This window comes from Dendrobates tinctorius, unplaced genomic scaffold (genome assembly GCF_039654945.1).
Source record: "Dendrobates tinctorius isolate UK_male_01 unplaced genomic scaffold, ASM3965494v1 ptg000023l, whole genome shotgun sequence".
Lineage (NCBI taxonomy): Eukaryota > Metazoa > Chordata > Amphibia > Anura > Dendrobatidae > Dendrobates > Dendrobates tinctorius.
The window spans coordinates 11,569,294-11,582,763 of NW_027361691.1; the positions used below are offsets into that span (position 1 = coordinate 11,569,294).

The 13,470-nt window shown below is 42.3% G+C and overlaps 1 protein-coding gene across 5 annotated transcripts in view; it reads right to left on the bottom strand.

Moving 5' to 3' along the window:
• NOX4 (NADPH oxidase 4) overlaps positions 1 to 13,470 on the bottom strand; it is a 372,675-nt gene that overhangs the window by 172,414 nt on the left and 186,791 nt on the right. For all 5 annotated transcript variants that reach the window (XM_073569264.1, XM_073569267.1, XM_073569265.1 and 2 more), the window contains one exon: positions 10,019 to 10,079. In XM_073569264.1, the coding sequence (XP_073425365.1) occupies positions 10,019 to 10,079 (61 nt within the window). The remainder of the gene's footprint in view (positions 1 to 10,018; positions 10,080 to 13,470) is intronic.

Genomic DNA, 13,470 nt, shown 5'->3' on the forward strand with positions numbered 1-13,470 from the left:
GTCCATACTCCTAGTTTGAGGAGAGAAAAAAAAAAAACACTTTGCAAACAGAGCTCATCATGTTCCTACCCAGTGACTCATCCTTCTCTATCTTAACATTTCCTAATTTCTCCTCATGATTTTCCTTATCTGAGTTCAGACATTATCTGGTTAACAGCGTCACAGATCTGAGTCGGAGTTATTCTGTTCACCACCGGTCTCCATCTCAGACTCTACTCGAGTGCCCTCAGGTAAGGGCTTCCGCTTTGGCGGAGGACAGTCCTCTACGTCCCTATCACACTCTGCGTCAATTCTCTTAAGGTCATCTTCAAAATCGCCGTCAGACTCAGACAGAACATCAAACCTGTTAGATACGACCATTACACCTGCAGAACTCTGGAATTTCTTCCCGGCTCCTTGGCCAGTGTCGTACCCCTCAGGTTTACGGGAGGCCTTGTCCTTTTTCTTCCTTTTCTGATTATTGCTATACTCTTCAGACACAGATAGTAGCACTGAAGTAATGCCTTCCTGTGACTGCTGCCCCTGAGGTACAACCTCCATACTCCCCTGTTCTCTCTCTGAACCCTGCTGCTCTGGTGTTAGCTGAGTAGACCCCTGGTGGACCTCTGGTCTGGTCAGTATTTCCCCTGACAGTAAAGCTGCCTCCTCCAGAATCTCTGCCCCTGCCACCAAGTCCTCGTCAGGAAAGTCCTTACAGATATTGTGTCAGGCGTCTGGACAGTCCCTGTGAGGGTGACCGATCTTCCCACAGAGGTTGCACCTGATGTTCTGGCAGTCTGCAGCTAGATGGCCGACCTCCCCACACAGGCTGCACTTCACCACAGTACAGGTATTTGCCAGGTGACCTGCCTTGCCACATTTAAAGAACTTACGAGGCTGCCCAGGATAGAAACACACACCCCTCTCCCTCCCAATAAAGAAGGAGTTGGGTAAATGGGCAGTGATGTTATTGCATTGGCGCAGTTTCACCAAAACCCGCCACCCTCCCGTCCAGATCCCATCACTGTCTCTGCTTTTGGTGAGGTCCGAGACCAGGTCACAATGCCTCCGGAGCCACACCACAATGTCCTGCGGGGGAACAGACTCATTCCAGAAGATGACATTTACAGTGACAGTATCTGGCTTAGAGATAGGAATAAAGCTGAACTTACTCCAGCCCTCCGTGTCTCTAAACTTGGGGAAACTAGACCAGAATCTGTCCAGGTCAGACATGAGCTTAAAGCTGACATCATAGCCCTGCCTGTCTGGAAGATTAATCACTGCCAGGATGCTGACTGGCACAAACCCCATCTGGTGGCACAAGAGCTCCCTGATGACAAACCTCCTGTCTGGCAGGTCCTCCTTGGCACCTCTGTGCCGGAAACGCACGACGTTTCTCCGTTTAAACGCCTGGCCTGTATAATTGGTACTAGAGGTAAAAGACGGAGCACCACGACTCCAGGCATTACTGGGGGGACCGTGCGGGGTCACATTGGGTTGACTGACGGGGTGAAGGTCTGCAGCAGGAGGGGCAGCCACACCTTGTGTGCTTGAAATTAAAGGGGGGAAATCACAGACATTATCATGCACATTGATGCTGATGATAACAATGTCATTATCAGACTGTGCAGCGTCCACCAAAGATACTGTGCTCCCCCAAGCCCCCGACCCCCCAGATATAGTGCGGTTATCCCCAGCATCAGAGCCCTGCTGGGCACCATCAGTAATGACCAGCACATGTCCACTGCCCAACTGTTGTGCTTGGCATTCTGAGACGTGTAGTCCCTCTGCTGGAAAGTGCAGTCCATGCTGCTGCTTGGAATCTGCTGCAGGCTGCTGTGCTGGGCATTCTGAGACTTGTGGTACACCTGCTGGAATCTGCATAACATACTGCTGCTTGGGATCTGCTGCAGGCTGCTGCGGCTGCAGTATTTGACCCTTTTGGAAGCAGAAACTTGCAGGCTGCAGCACTGGCCGCACCGGCTTCTGGGGCCCACCTGGGACAATGTCTGAGCTGGAGTCCTGCTTGTGTGACATAAACAGTTCCTGGTTCCTATAAGTCTCTGCCAGGGGCCCCATCTTCTCTAGGACACAGTCCATGTCCGTCACCACTTTTGCCAGCTGTATGCCAAGCATGTTCAGAGTCTGATCATAAAAGGTGTGATCCCCACCAGGATTAGCAGCCTTTACATTATAGCCCATTTCTATCTGTTTCTGCAGCAAGTCTTTGTGCTGCTGTAACTCACCGAGCCTCTTGACCAGTCCTGGGATCTCCTCTGCGACCTGAAGCTCAGGTGCACATGGCATCTCCTCCTGGGATCCTGCTTTCAGCAATGTCCCTGGATGCTTGAAACCAGACGTCTCCTTAACTTTCACCACCACTGGTTTCGTGGCTCCAGGCTCCACAGCACTTTTACTGCTGCCACCTGACTGCGACCTTGTGCGCCCAGAGCTCGCCATGCTGGCCACCACATGCTTCTGCTGCAGGTTCTCCTGGAGCGTCTGTCTCTCCAGTGAGGTTCTCCTCTGTCTGCTGGGAGTCAGCTGCACACCTTAATATGGTGATGGCACCTCCTGAGCTGCAGGCTGCTTTCCTCCATTCAGCTTCTCACCAGTAGATTTCTTTTGGATTTCTCCTAGTTGTCCTTCACTCTGCTTGCCTTGGCTGGCCGACTGCTTAATTGGAACTTTCTTACCCACAGCCATGGCTTTTCCTTGTTCCGTTACTTTTTGCACTTTCACAGCTTCATCTTTCTTGCTGCTGCTGCTGCTACTTCCATTCTGAGCTTTCTTTCCCTCAGAAACAACTTTGGGACTTGCATCCGCCTTAGGCCTCTTTCACACTTCAGTTTTTTACAATCAGTCACAATCCGCCAGGTTTTGAAAAAAACGGATCCTCAATTTTCTTTTGAGGATCCTTTTTTTTTCCTCATTGACTTGCATTAATGGCGGATTGTGACGGATTGCTGTCCGTTGCATCTGTTTTTTTTGAGGATCCGCCAAAAGTTGCTGTCCGTCACCATCCTCAAAGATTTCAAAACGGAGCTTGCAACGTTTTTTTCTCTGGCGGATCCTCCAGACACTGATTTAACCCGAATTTCTTTCTGGGTGCCGGACAAAACAAGAAAAAAATTCTCTCTCCCCCCCCCCCCCCCCCCTTCCCGGCCAGCAGTTCCTTTATTTCCTCACTTTCAGGATCCGTCTGAAAACGGATCCTGTGCCATCCGTTCACATCAGTTGAGAACGGATCCGCTTCTCTGACTTTTTGGCGGATTTGAACTGATGCAAAAAAACTGAAGTGTGAAAGAGGCCTTAGACACAACTTGAACGTTACTTCCAAGTGTAGGCCTGGAAGCCTGGGCCTTGCTTGGGGAGTTACCCCGCCCAGGGTGGCCTCCCCCTGGGCTTGCTCCAGACATCAGGAGAGCTACAAACACACAACCTCTCAGCTAGGAGGCAGTATTATAGTAGTTATATTCTTGTACATAGGAGGCAGTATTATACTAGTTATATGCTTGTACATAGGGGCAGTATTATAGTAGTTATATGCTTGTACATAGGGGCAGTATTATAGTAGTTATATTCTTGTACATAGGAGCAGTATTATAGTAGTTATATTCTTGTACATAGGGGGCAGTATTATAATAGTTACATTCTTTTATATAGGGGCAGTATTATAGTAGTTATATTCTTGTATATAGGAGCAGTATTATAGTAGTTATATGCTTGTACATAGGGGCAGTATTATAGTAGTTATATTCTTGTATATAGGGGCAGTATTATAGTAGTTATATTCTTGTACATAGGGGGCAGTATTATAGTAGTTACATTCTTGTATATAGGGGCAGTATTATAGTAGTTATATTCTTGTATATAGGGGCAGTATTATAGTAGTTATATTCTTGTATATAGGAGCAGTATTATAGTAGTTATATGCTTGTACATAGGGGCAGTATTATAGTAGTTATATTCTTGTACATAGGGGCAGTATTATAGTAGTTATATGCTTGTATATAGGAGCAGTATTATAGTAGTTATATTCTTGTACATAGGGGGCAGTATTATAGTAGTTACATTCTTGTATATAGGGGCAGTATTATAGTAGTTATATTCTTGTATATAGGAGCAGTATTATAGTAGTTATATTCTTGTATATAGGGGCAGTATTATAGTAGTTATATTCTTGTACATAGGGGCAGTATTATAGTAGTTATATTCTTGTACATAAGGGGCAGTATTATAGTAGTTATATTCTTGTACATAAGGGGCAGTATTATAGTAGTTATATTCTTGTACATAAGGGGCAGTATTATAGTAGTTATATTCTTGTACATAGGGGGCAGTATTATAGTAGTTATATTCTTGTATATAGGAGCAGTATTATAGTAGTTATATTCTTGTACATAGGAGCAGTATTATAGTAGTTATATTCTTGTACATAAGGGCAGTATTATAGTAGTTATATTCTTGTATATAGGGGCAGTATTATAGTAGTTAAATTCTTGTACATAAGGGGCAGTATTATAGTAGTTATATTCTTGTATATAGGAGCAGTATTATAGTAGTTATATTCTTGTACATAAGGGGCAGTATTATAGTAGTTATATTCTTGTACATAAGGGCAGTATTATAGTAGTTATATTCTTGTATATAGGGGCAGTATTATAGTAGTTAAATTCTTGTACATAAGGGGCAGTATTATAGTAGTTATATTCTTGTATATAGGAGCAGTATTATAGTAGTTATATTCTTGTACATAAGGGGCAGTATTATAGTAGTTATATTCTTGTACATAGGGGGCAGTATTATAGTAGTTATATTCTTGTATATAGGAGCAGTATTATAGTAGTTATATTCTTGTACATAAGGGGCAGTATTATAGTAGTTATATTCTTGTACATAGGAGCAGTATTATAGTAGTTATATTCTTGTACATAGGGGGAGTATTATAGTAGTTACTGTACATTCTTGTACATAGGAGCAGTATTATAATAGTTATATTCTTGTACATAGGAGCAGTATTATAGTAGTTATATTCTTGTACATAGGGGCAGTATTATAGTACTTATATTCTTGTACATAGGGAGCAATATTATAGTAGTTATATTCTTGTACATAGGGGCAGTATTATAGTAGTTATATTCTTGTACATAGGGGGAAGTATTATAGTAGTTATTTTCTTGTACATAGGGGGCAGTATTATAGTAGTTATATTCTTGTACATAGGGGCAATATTATAGTAGTTATTTTCTTGTACATAGGGGGCAGTATTATAGTAGTTATATTCTTGTACATAGGGGCAATATTATAGTAGTTATTTTCTTGTACATAGGGGACAGTATTACAGTAGTTATATTCTTGTACATAGGGGGCAGTATTATAGTAGTTATATTCTTGTAAATAGGGGCAATATTATAGTAGTTATTTTCTTGTACATAAGGGGCAGTATTATAGTAGTTATATTCTTGTACATAGGGGCAGTATTATAGTAGTTATATTCTTGTACATAGGGGCAATATTATAGTGTCTTTATTCTTGATCATAGAGTTAGAATTATAGTAGTTGTATAATCTGTACTGAGAGCAGTAGTATACTCTGATATTATTTCTCAAGTGAACGATAACTGCCCCATATAAAAAGATGTTAATGGAAGTTAAAATAAAAAGACACATTCCAATTAAATATAGGAATATATAATGCACTGAATTCTTATTTAGTTGATAATATGAATGTGAGAGTGTAGAAATACCTTGCTATTTTACATTAGTTGTGATTATACACACAAAACTTACTTCTGTGACACATCACCGTCAAGGGCCGCTCAATATTCCCGAATTCTCGCTAGAGCTGGCGTTTCCCTGGAGATCACTCAACACCGAACAAATTATCCAATGCTCTGACACTTAATCAAAAAGAATGTCGATACGTCTGCAGCCGGTTGTTAGCACTTAGACACCAAATGCAACCTTTTTACAGTTAAATACCTGCTACTACTTGACACCATCCCCTTAGAGCCCCAAGACCGAATAACAATAATTAAGTTTACATTATACTGAATTATTATAGCAATGGAAATCTCAGGCTGAAAGCAAATCGAATAAAATGGAGCGCTGGGGTCAAGGGTTAATCTTAAAAAGTTTCCCTGTTGGATCTGCCCTTACTTTTGACTCACAATCTACACCAATTATATGGCATACCATTACACAGAGCAAAATATGGTTAATGTCTGTTTACATCGTTATCACTAGTTATAGGGTGTAGTATAGGGTAATGATCTTTTTAAAAACTTTCTGACATGGCACAGACGATAGAGCTCTGAGTGCTAAGACCCTCATGAATTGCAAAAATTAAGGGGCTGCTGTGTTTAGCTTGGTGCTTCTGCACTTTCATTTTACCAGGTGGCTCTTTCCCTTCCTTTTTTTTTTTACCGCATTGCAGGTATTATATGAAAAAAAGGATTCTGTAATTGATTAAAGTTACATTTTTTTATGCTTTTTCTTCTGCAGCTTGCATTTAGCACAATACATTGCAAGCTGCTCAATGCTGTTCAGTATTCAGTCTTCTGGTTCTTGTTCAGTCTTCAGTCCCTTCATGTTCCTGAAAGGAAATCTGAGCTCAAAACTGGTCATCATAAAATATAAAAAGGTACCACTGGCTCTATGTCGACCCAAAGTGTGCATCAGTGTGCTGCTGTAGACAAATGAGTTTACTACATAAGTACATACCATATGTTCAATAGCAGTTATAAAAAAAAGACATATTTCTGTGCTCATAAATATAAAATATACAGTATATGGTAAAAAATTTATCACAAGGGAATATATTATACGTCATATATTTATTATATTCATGTCTGTAGAGATTGTTCTTTTATATCAAATTACATCGTATCAAATCAGATTTGAGCTTAAATGCACATTCATGAATAGACGAATAGAGCTGGAAATTAAGTTGAAAGGATCACAGCAGTAGAGATTGGCGCTTACACTGCAAGCTGCTCAATGCTTTTATTTTAATACAATGAAGTTTTAGGAGAAAGGCCATTAAAAACTCTCGTGTAAACCCAAGTGCAGAATTGTTTTCACGGAAAACACTAAAACTTTATTGTGCGTGTGACAAAACAAAGCAGCCTTACAACGTTAGATAAAGTCTTCCAATGACACAAAATTGACGCAAAACCAACAAAACACAATCAGACCAAACTTTGCATAATGATTAAAGAGGCGAGACAAATGTTTGCCCAGTTCTCCATTTGGTCATATAGCATTATGGGAGAAACTTTTTTGTCTATCCTGCTTATAAAAACAAATCTGAAAAAAATCAAATTACTTACTAGATATTGTACGTGAGGAATTTTTTAAACAAATCATCAATGTATGAATTGGAGGACTAATTAGTTGCGTTTTCAGAGTTATATATTTATCATAATATCTGCAGTAAAACTTTTACAACACTGTTCTACAGCCAAATTGGTTCAGAGGCGAAAACCGTTGAAGTCAACAAATGGACTGGCTGCAATTTCCAAGTTATAGAGGAGGTTGTAATTACTTACACATGTAGGGGAAGTGGACTGACCTGTGGACTGACCTATGGACCTGTCTGCAGCAGGAGGGTAATGTACAGTGTGCTTGACGTGGACTCCTGTGTACGAAGGTGGGAGACAGCTAGAAATAGGAGAAGGATGATGAAGTACTGGATTTGGCCACTAGGGGGAGACTAAAGACAGCAGAAACAGAAGAAGGTGTAATACTGTAGTTTGGCAACAAGATGGCAGCAGAGAGCAGTGAGAAAAGGGCTTTACATCAGCTTTAGGCTATGAAACTGCAAAGTCATGGGGGGGCGGAGTTACAGGAGCTCTAGAGGGGAATATAAGGAGTAGAGAGTTCCAGAAGAAGCCAGTCCAGGGAGAGGAGCTCACGAGAGGAGAAGGCTGAAGGGAGAGTCGGACAGAGAAGAAGCTCCAGAAGGGAATGAGGAGGAAGACAGTCAGGGTGTGGCCCTGACAGGAGAAGCCACAGGACAGAGAAGGCCGGGGGTGCCAGACGGATGGACTCGGATGGGTGAAGCGTTGTGGTGGTAGGCCTAGGGCAGCCACAGTGAGAGAGCCACGAGGGACGTCAATTAGGAAAAGGAAGGAAGTAGAGGTACCCTGGCCTGTGTGCGGAGTCGAGCAGCTGCTGTGTGGTGCTGCGGGTCATCGAGAGGACAGCCAATAAAGAAGGACCTGTTGAACGCACATCAGTGTCTGTCTTAAGTCTGTTTGCAGCAGAAGAAGGACCACCCCCCACTCGGCGCACGTATCTACACACACATGGTCAAAATTGTTGGTACCCCTTGTTTAATGACAGAAAACCCCACAAAGGTCACAGACACAACTTGAATCTGACAAAAATAATAATAAAAAATCTATGAAAATGAACAAATGACATGTCAGACATTGCTTTTCATCCATGCTTCCACACAATTTAAAAAAATAAAATAAAACTCATGAAATAAGCCTGGACAGAAATGATGGTACCCTGAACTTAATATTTTGTTGCACAAGCTTTTCAGGCAATCACTGCAATCGTCATGCTGACAGTCAGCTCCCTGCAGCTAGGCAGTGGGGAGCTATCAGACTAGAGCGAAAAGAAGCTGCTGCTCTGGCATCAGTGGAAGTCACGAAATCGCCGGCAGGAGCGGACTGTGACTGCTCTGCGCTGGTAGAGATACTAAAACAAAAAGTCCTGGCTAAACCCTTTAAAGGGTTTGTCCCATTTTCTGTCTTAAGGGGTGCAAGAGCTGAGGATTTTCTGGTTGGCTGTGAAAGTGACCATTGAGCAACAGCTCAGGCCAGCAGCATTGTCACTGTGTTTGTGTTGCCGTGTTTGGCTGATGCAGCTATATTATGCAGGATTTTTTTTTCTGCAGCTTTGGAAGTACATTAGGACTGAAGCTGGCCGGGATTAGGAGCCATCCCAGACAGACTCTATGCAGTGCTTACAAGTACAGTAGGAAACAGATTGTAAGCACTGCAAGTATTCAGCCACCCTGCCTAGATGACAGAGGTATCCAATCCCTTTTTTCATGAGTAGTAAACTATTAATAAAAGCAGGGCAAATTGGGAGAAAAAGGGAAACACTTTGCAAATCAATTTTTATTAAAGATGCTTTCCTACAATCCCGGCAAAGATTTTCTGCTCAATAAAATTGCCAGTTGCACAAACGGTTGCTACGATTAGCTGCAACGGTGATGTTGAGGTTGCGTGACACAACACCAAGACCCCATTTTATCCTTCGATCCGAGTCCCTACAAAAGCACAATAAGGACGGCTTTCACTCTCTTTTTTCCTTATGATGCATCTCTTTGAAATTCTCAGCTCATTCCAAAGCCAAGAGTGTTTAATAGACACGAGTGAAGAGATTCATGGCAAATAAAAATTATTGTGAATTTCACAATAACGAAATCGGATTTTGTAAGAACCAAATTTGATTAGTTCGATTGAAGAAAAATGGAGGCTTTCTGGTCATCATTTCTATAGATTCTTGATAGGGCTGGGAAAGGGTTACAAAACATGTTGTACTCACCTCAACCCTCACCTTTTCTGGCAGTACAGCTCCCCCGTCCAGTCCTCTACTGGTTCCCTTTCTCCTTCCGACTCCAGTCTTCTCTTCTGTCTTCACTCTTCTGCACCTCTGGCACCGACTAGGCTACAGCTGAAGCCATGAGACAATGTGCTCTGTGACATTGGGTGAGGCCTCGTGAGGAGCAAAAGACCAGAACTGGAAGAGAAGATCAGAGCCGGAGGGACGAAGCGAGCCAGCAGGGGATTGGAGGGGGGATGCGGCACTAGGATAGTGAAGAGTGACGCGAGTACGATTTCTTTATTACCCCTTCGTTGTTATGCTTTGTTTCTGGAGAAACGTCAAACCATAATAAACTGTCTTTACCAGTATTTACAATACAATGCATCATGTTCAGCATCAAGGCAACGATCACATCGCAATGGAAAGTTCACAAACGTAAAAGTGAAAATCCTTTTATTTTCTGTGAAACATACCTGTCCAGTCTCCCACCACTTTTATGTGAACTGCAAATGTGGCTTTGGTGTCCGTTGGGCACTAAAATATTAAAATGCAGAGATCAACCAGGAAATAAAACCATAGAATTTGCTACAAAATATTAATAACCAAATTATAATTACTTTATCTACTAGTGTTATACTAGGGTTTTGTGGTCCTCGCTCAACCGCTTTAATCCAACATGTTATGGAGGACAGGTTTTATTTTTTTCTTAGGATCAATTGTATTGTAATTATTGAAAAAATGAAGCTCAGGGGTGGGAACTAGACACCCTAAATCCCCACCTCTGCAGAGCTCTAAAGCAAGACTAAGCTATTTACTTGGTAAAAGAGTGAGATTGAATCTGCAAAAACCTTGATTCTTGCATGGAGTTATCCCTGTCTCCACTTCTCCTTTTCCTTCTATGTCTCTTCTTTCAACACAAATCAAGTTATCTGGGAAAATTTGGCAATGCTAGCAAATTTGAATTTCGAATGATCAGCTCATCCCTTACCTTATCTTTTGGGAAAGCCCCTTTAGTGACCTAGGTTACCCCTAATTATTCAGTTCCATCACTCAATTAAAGGAGTCAACTAGTTTTTGCTATTTAATCTGAGAGTGCCATAATGTTGGGACAAAGACCCCAATTCTGATTCCATAATAAATATAATTTTACAATAAACAGTTTAAAAAATTGAAAAAATTATTATTAACAAAATAATATAAAAAAGTAAGATTACTTTTTTGCTAAAATGTTTTAAGCTTAATTTTACATTGCATCCCCCTAGGATTCCTTGCTGCCAATAAACAGCTCATCATCAGGTTTCAGTAATGATGCCGGAGGTGATAGAGTAGCTTCTCTGTCTTATCATTTAGATGCCACCTTCACTGTTCGCTATTCCATCTGAGAGGTTAAATTACTCTAACAGAAGCAGCTCCAATCCCAATTGCAGCCTATATCAGCCGGTGTCTGCTGCGTAAGACAGCTGGCACTCTCAAGTCCTTACGAATCCTGCAGCACATATAGGGTGGATGTTGGGAGAGTGGGTGGACACCATAGCGGTCTTGAGGCCCTGTTCTACTGGTGGTATGCCACTGACCTAATGTCCAGTTGATTATAGCCAACGTGGGAACCTTATTCAGACCCTTGGGTGCTATGGTAGCCCTGCAGCACCCTGTTATTTTAGGGTACTAATGAGTCCTCTCCATCTGTGATTATGTAGATGCTGTAGTTGTCATTGATTGTATTATTAGCGTGTGCTAATGATTCAATCCTCCTGAATTCTGCCATGGATATGCAGCTGATGCTGGGAGAAGTAAGAAGACAGCATACAGGAGTCAGGAATTTTTGGTACCGGGCCCCCTCCAGCTTTAAGGCCCCATAGAAATCTTGTGGTGTGCTGCCATTTCTTGTTCACCAATGGTCTAATGGGCATATACCTATGGCACACTTGGGAGTTCTTTTCAGGCATACTTGCTGGGTACTAATGGTCCCACTTTCATGGTGAACCTCCTTAGATGCTGTGGTTGCTATTGATTACAGCATTTAAGCGGTTTCTCCAAACTTAGCTTTACAGTAAATGCTACTGTATGTTGCTTGTTACAGACATGCTCACGCTGTTATACGGGATACCCGGGACTTTAAAAAAAAAAAAAGGCATGTAGTTGCTAACAGAAGCAACTACCTGTCTGTAGTAACCAGCGCCGATCATTGACCGACCCTGCCAGAGATTCAGCTTCATCCCTGTCAACAAAGAAGCAGATTATCCTCCTGTTGATAAGGCGGGACTACTGGTGTAATGTCGATTGACAGCTGGCTTCCCCCAATTAGGCAGCAGAGAGCCGACTATCAGCATGACACCAGTAGTCCTGCCCTGTCAACAGGAAGAGAAACTACTGCTCTGTTGGCGGGACATCAGCAGAAGTTTGTGACCGCTCTGTGCTGGTGTAGAACGGAGCAGGGCATAACAGGCAGGCAGGCAGAAACTACCTTCCTGCTCTAGTGCTTAGACACTTTTTTTCAAGTCCCAGATATCCCCTTTAATAGCTCTTGATCAGCATTCTCAGTTAGTTAAAGAAAAGTCCGTCTTTCAAAAGTGAAATCAATAATTTGGAGAGGGTATGGATTACACCAATATACTTGGTACTATGTAGAGGAGCTGTAGGTAAACTAAATGCTTAATGCTATAGTATATCACCAAAGTAAGTACACCCCTCACATTTTTGCAAATATTGTATTATATGTTTTCATGGGATTACACCGAAGATCTGACACTTTGGTACAATGTACTGTAGTCAGAATACAGCTTGTATAACAGTGTGAATTTGGTGCCCTGTAAATAAGTCAATACACACCCATTAATGTCTAAACTGCTGACAACAAAAGTGAGTACACCCCTAAGTCAAAATGGTCAAATTGTGCCCAATTAGCCATTATCTCTCCCTGGTGTCATGTGACTCATTAGTGTTACAAGGTCTTAGGTGTGAATAGGGAGCAGGTGTGGTAAATTTTGTGTTATCGCTCTCCAGCTCTCTCATATTGGTTATGGGAAACTCAACATGGCCCCTCATGGCAAAGAACTCACTGAGGATCTGAAAAAAAAAAAAAAGAATTGTTGCTCTACATAAAAATGTCCTGGGACATAAGATTGCAAACACCCTGAAACTGAGCTGCAGCACGGTGGCCAAGACCATACAGTGCTGTAACAACACAGGTTCCCGTCAGAACAGGCCACGCCATGGTCGACCATAGAAGCAGAGTGCACGGGCTCAGCATCATATTCAGTGGTTGTCTTTTCAAAATAGACAAATGAAAGCTGCCAGCAATGCTGTAGAGGTTAAAGGTGTGAGGGCTCAGCCTATCAGTGCTCAGTCCATACACCGCACACTGCAGCAAATAGGTCTGCACGGCAGTCATCCCAGAAGGAAGCCTCATCTAACGATGATGCACAGGAAAGCCTGTAAACAGTTTGCTTAATACAAGCAGACTAAGGACATGGATTACTGAAACCATGTCCTGTGGTCTGATGAAGCCAAGATAAATCTATTTGGTTCAGATGGTATCAAGCGTGTGTGGCGGCAACCAGTTGAGAGGACAAAGACAAGCGTGTTTGCCTACAGTCAAGCATGGTGGTGGGAGTATCATGGTTTTGGGCTGGATGAGTACTGCCGGAGCTACAGTTTATTGAGGAAACCATGAATGCCAACATGTACTGTGACATACTGAAGCAGGGCATGATCCACTCCATTTGGAAACTGGGCCGCAGGGCAGTATTTCAACATGATAACAACCCCAAACACACCTCCAAGACGACCACTGCCTTGCTAAAGAAACTGAGCGTAAAGGTGGTGTCCAAGTACGTCTCCAGACCTAAACCCTATTGAGCATCTGTGGGGCAACCTCAAATGGAAGGTGGAGAAGAACAAGGTCTCCAACATCCACCAGCTCCAT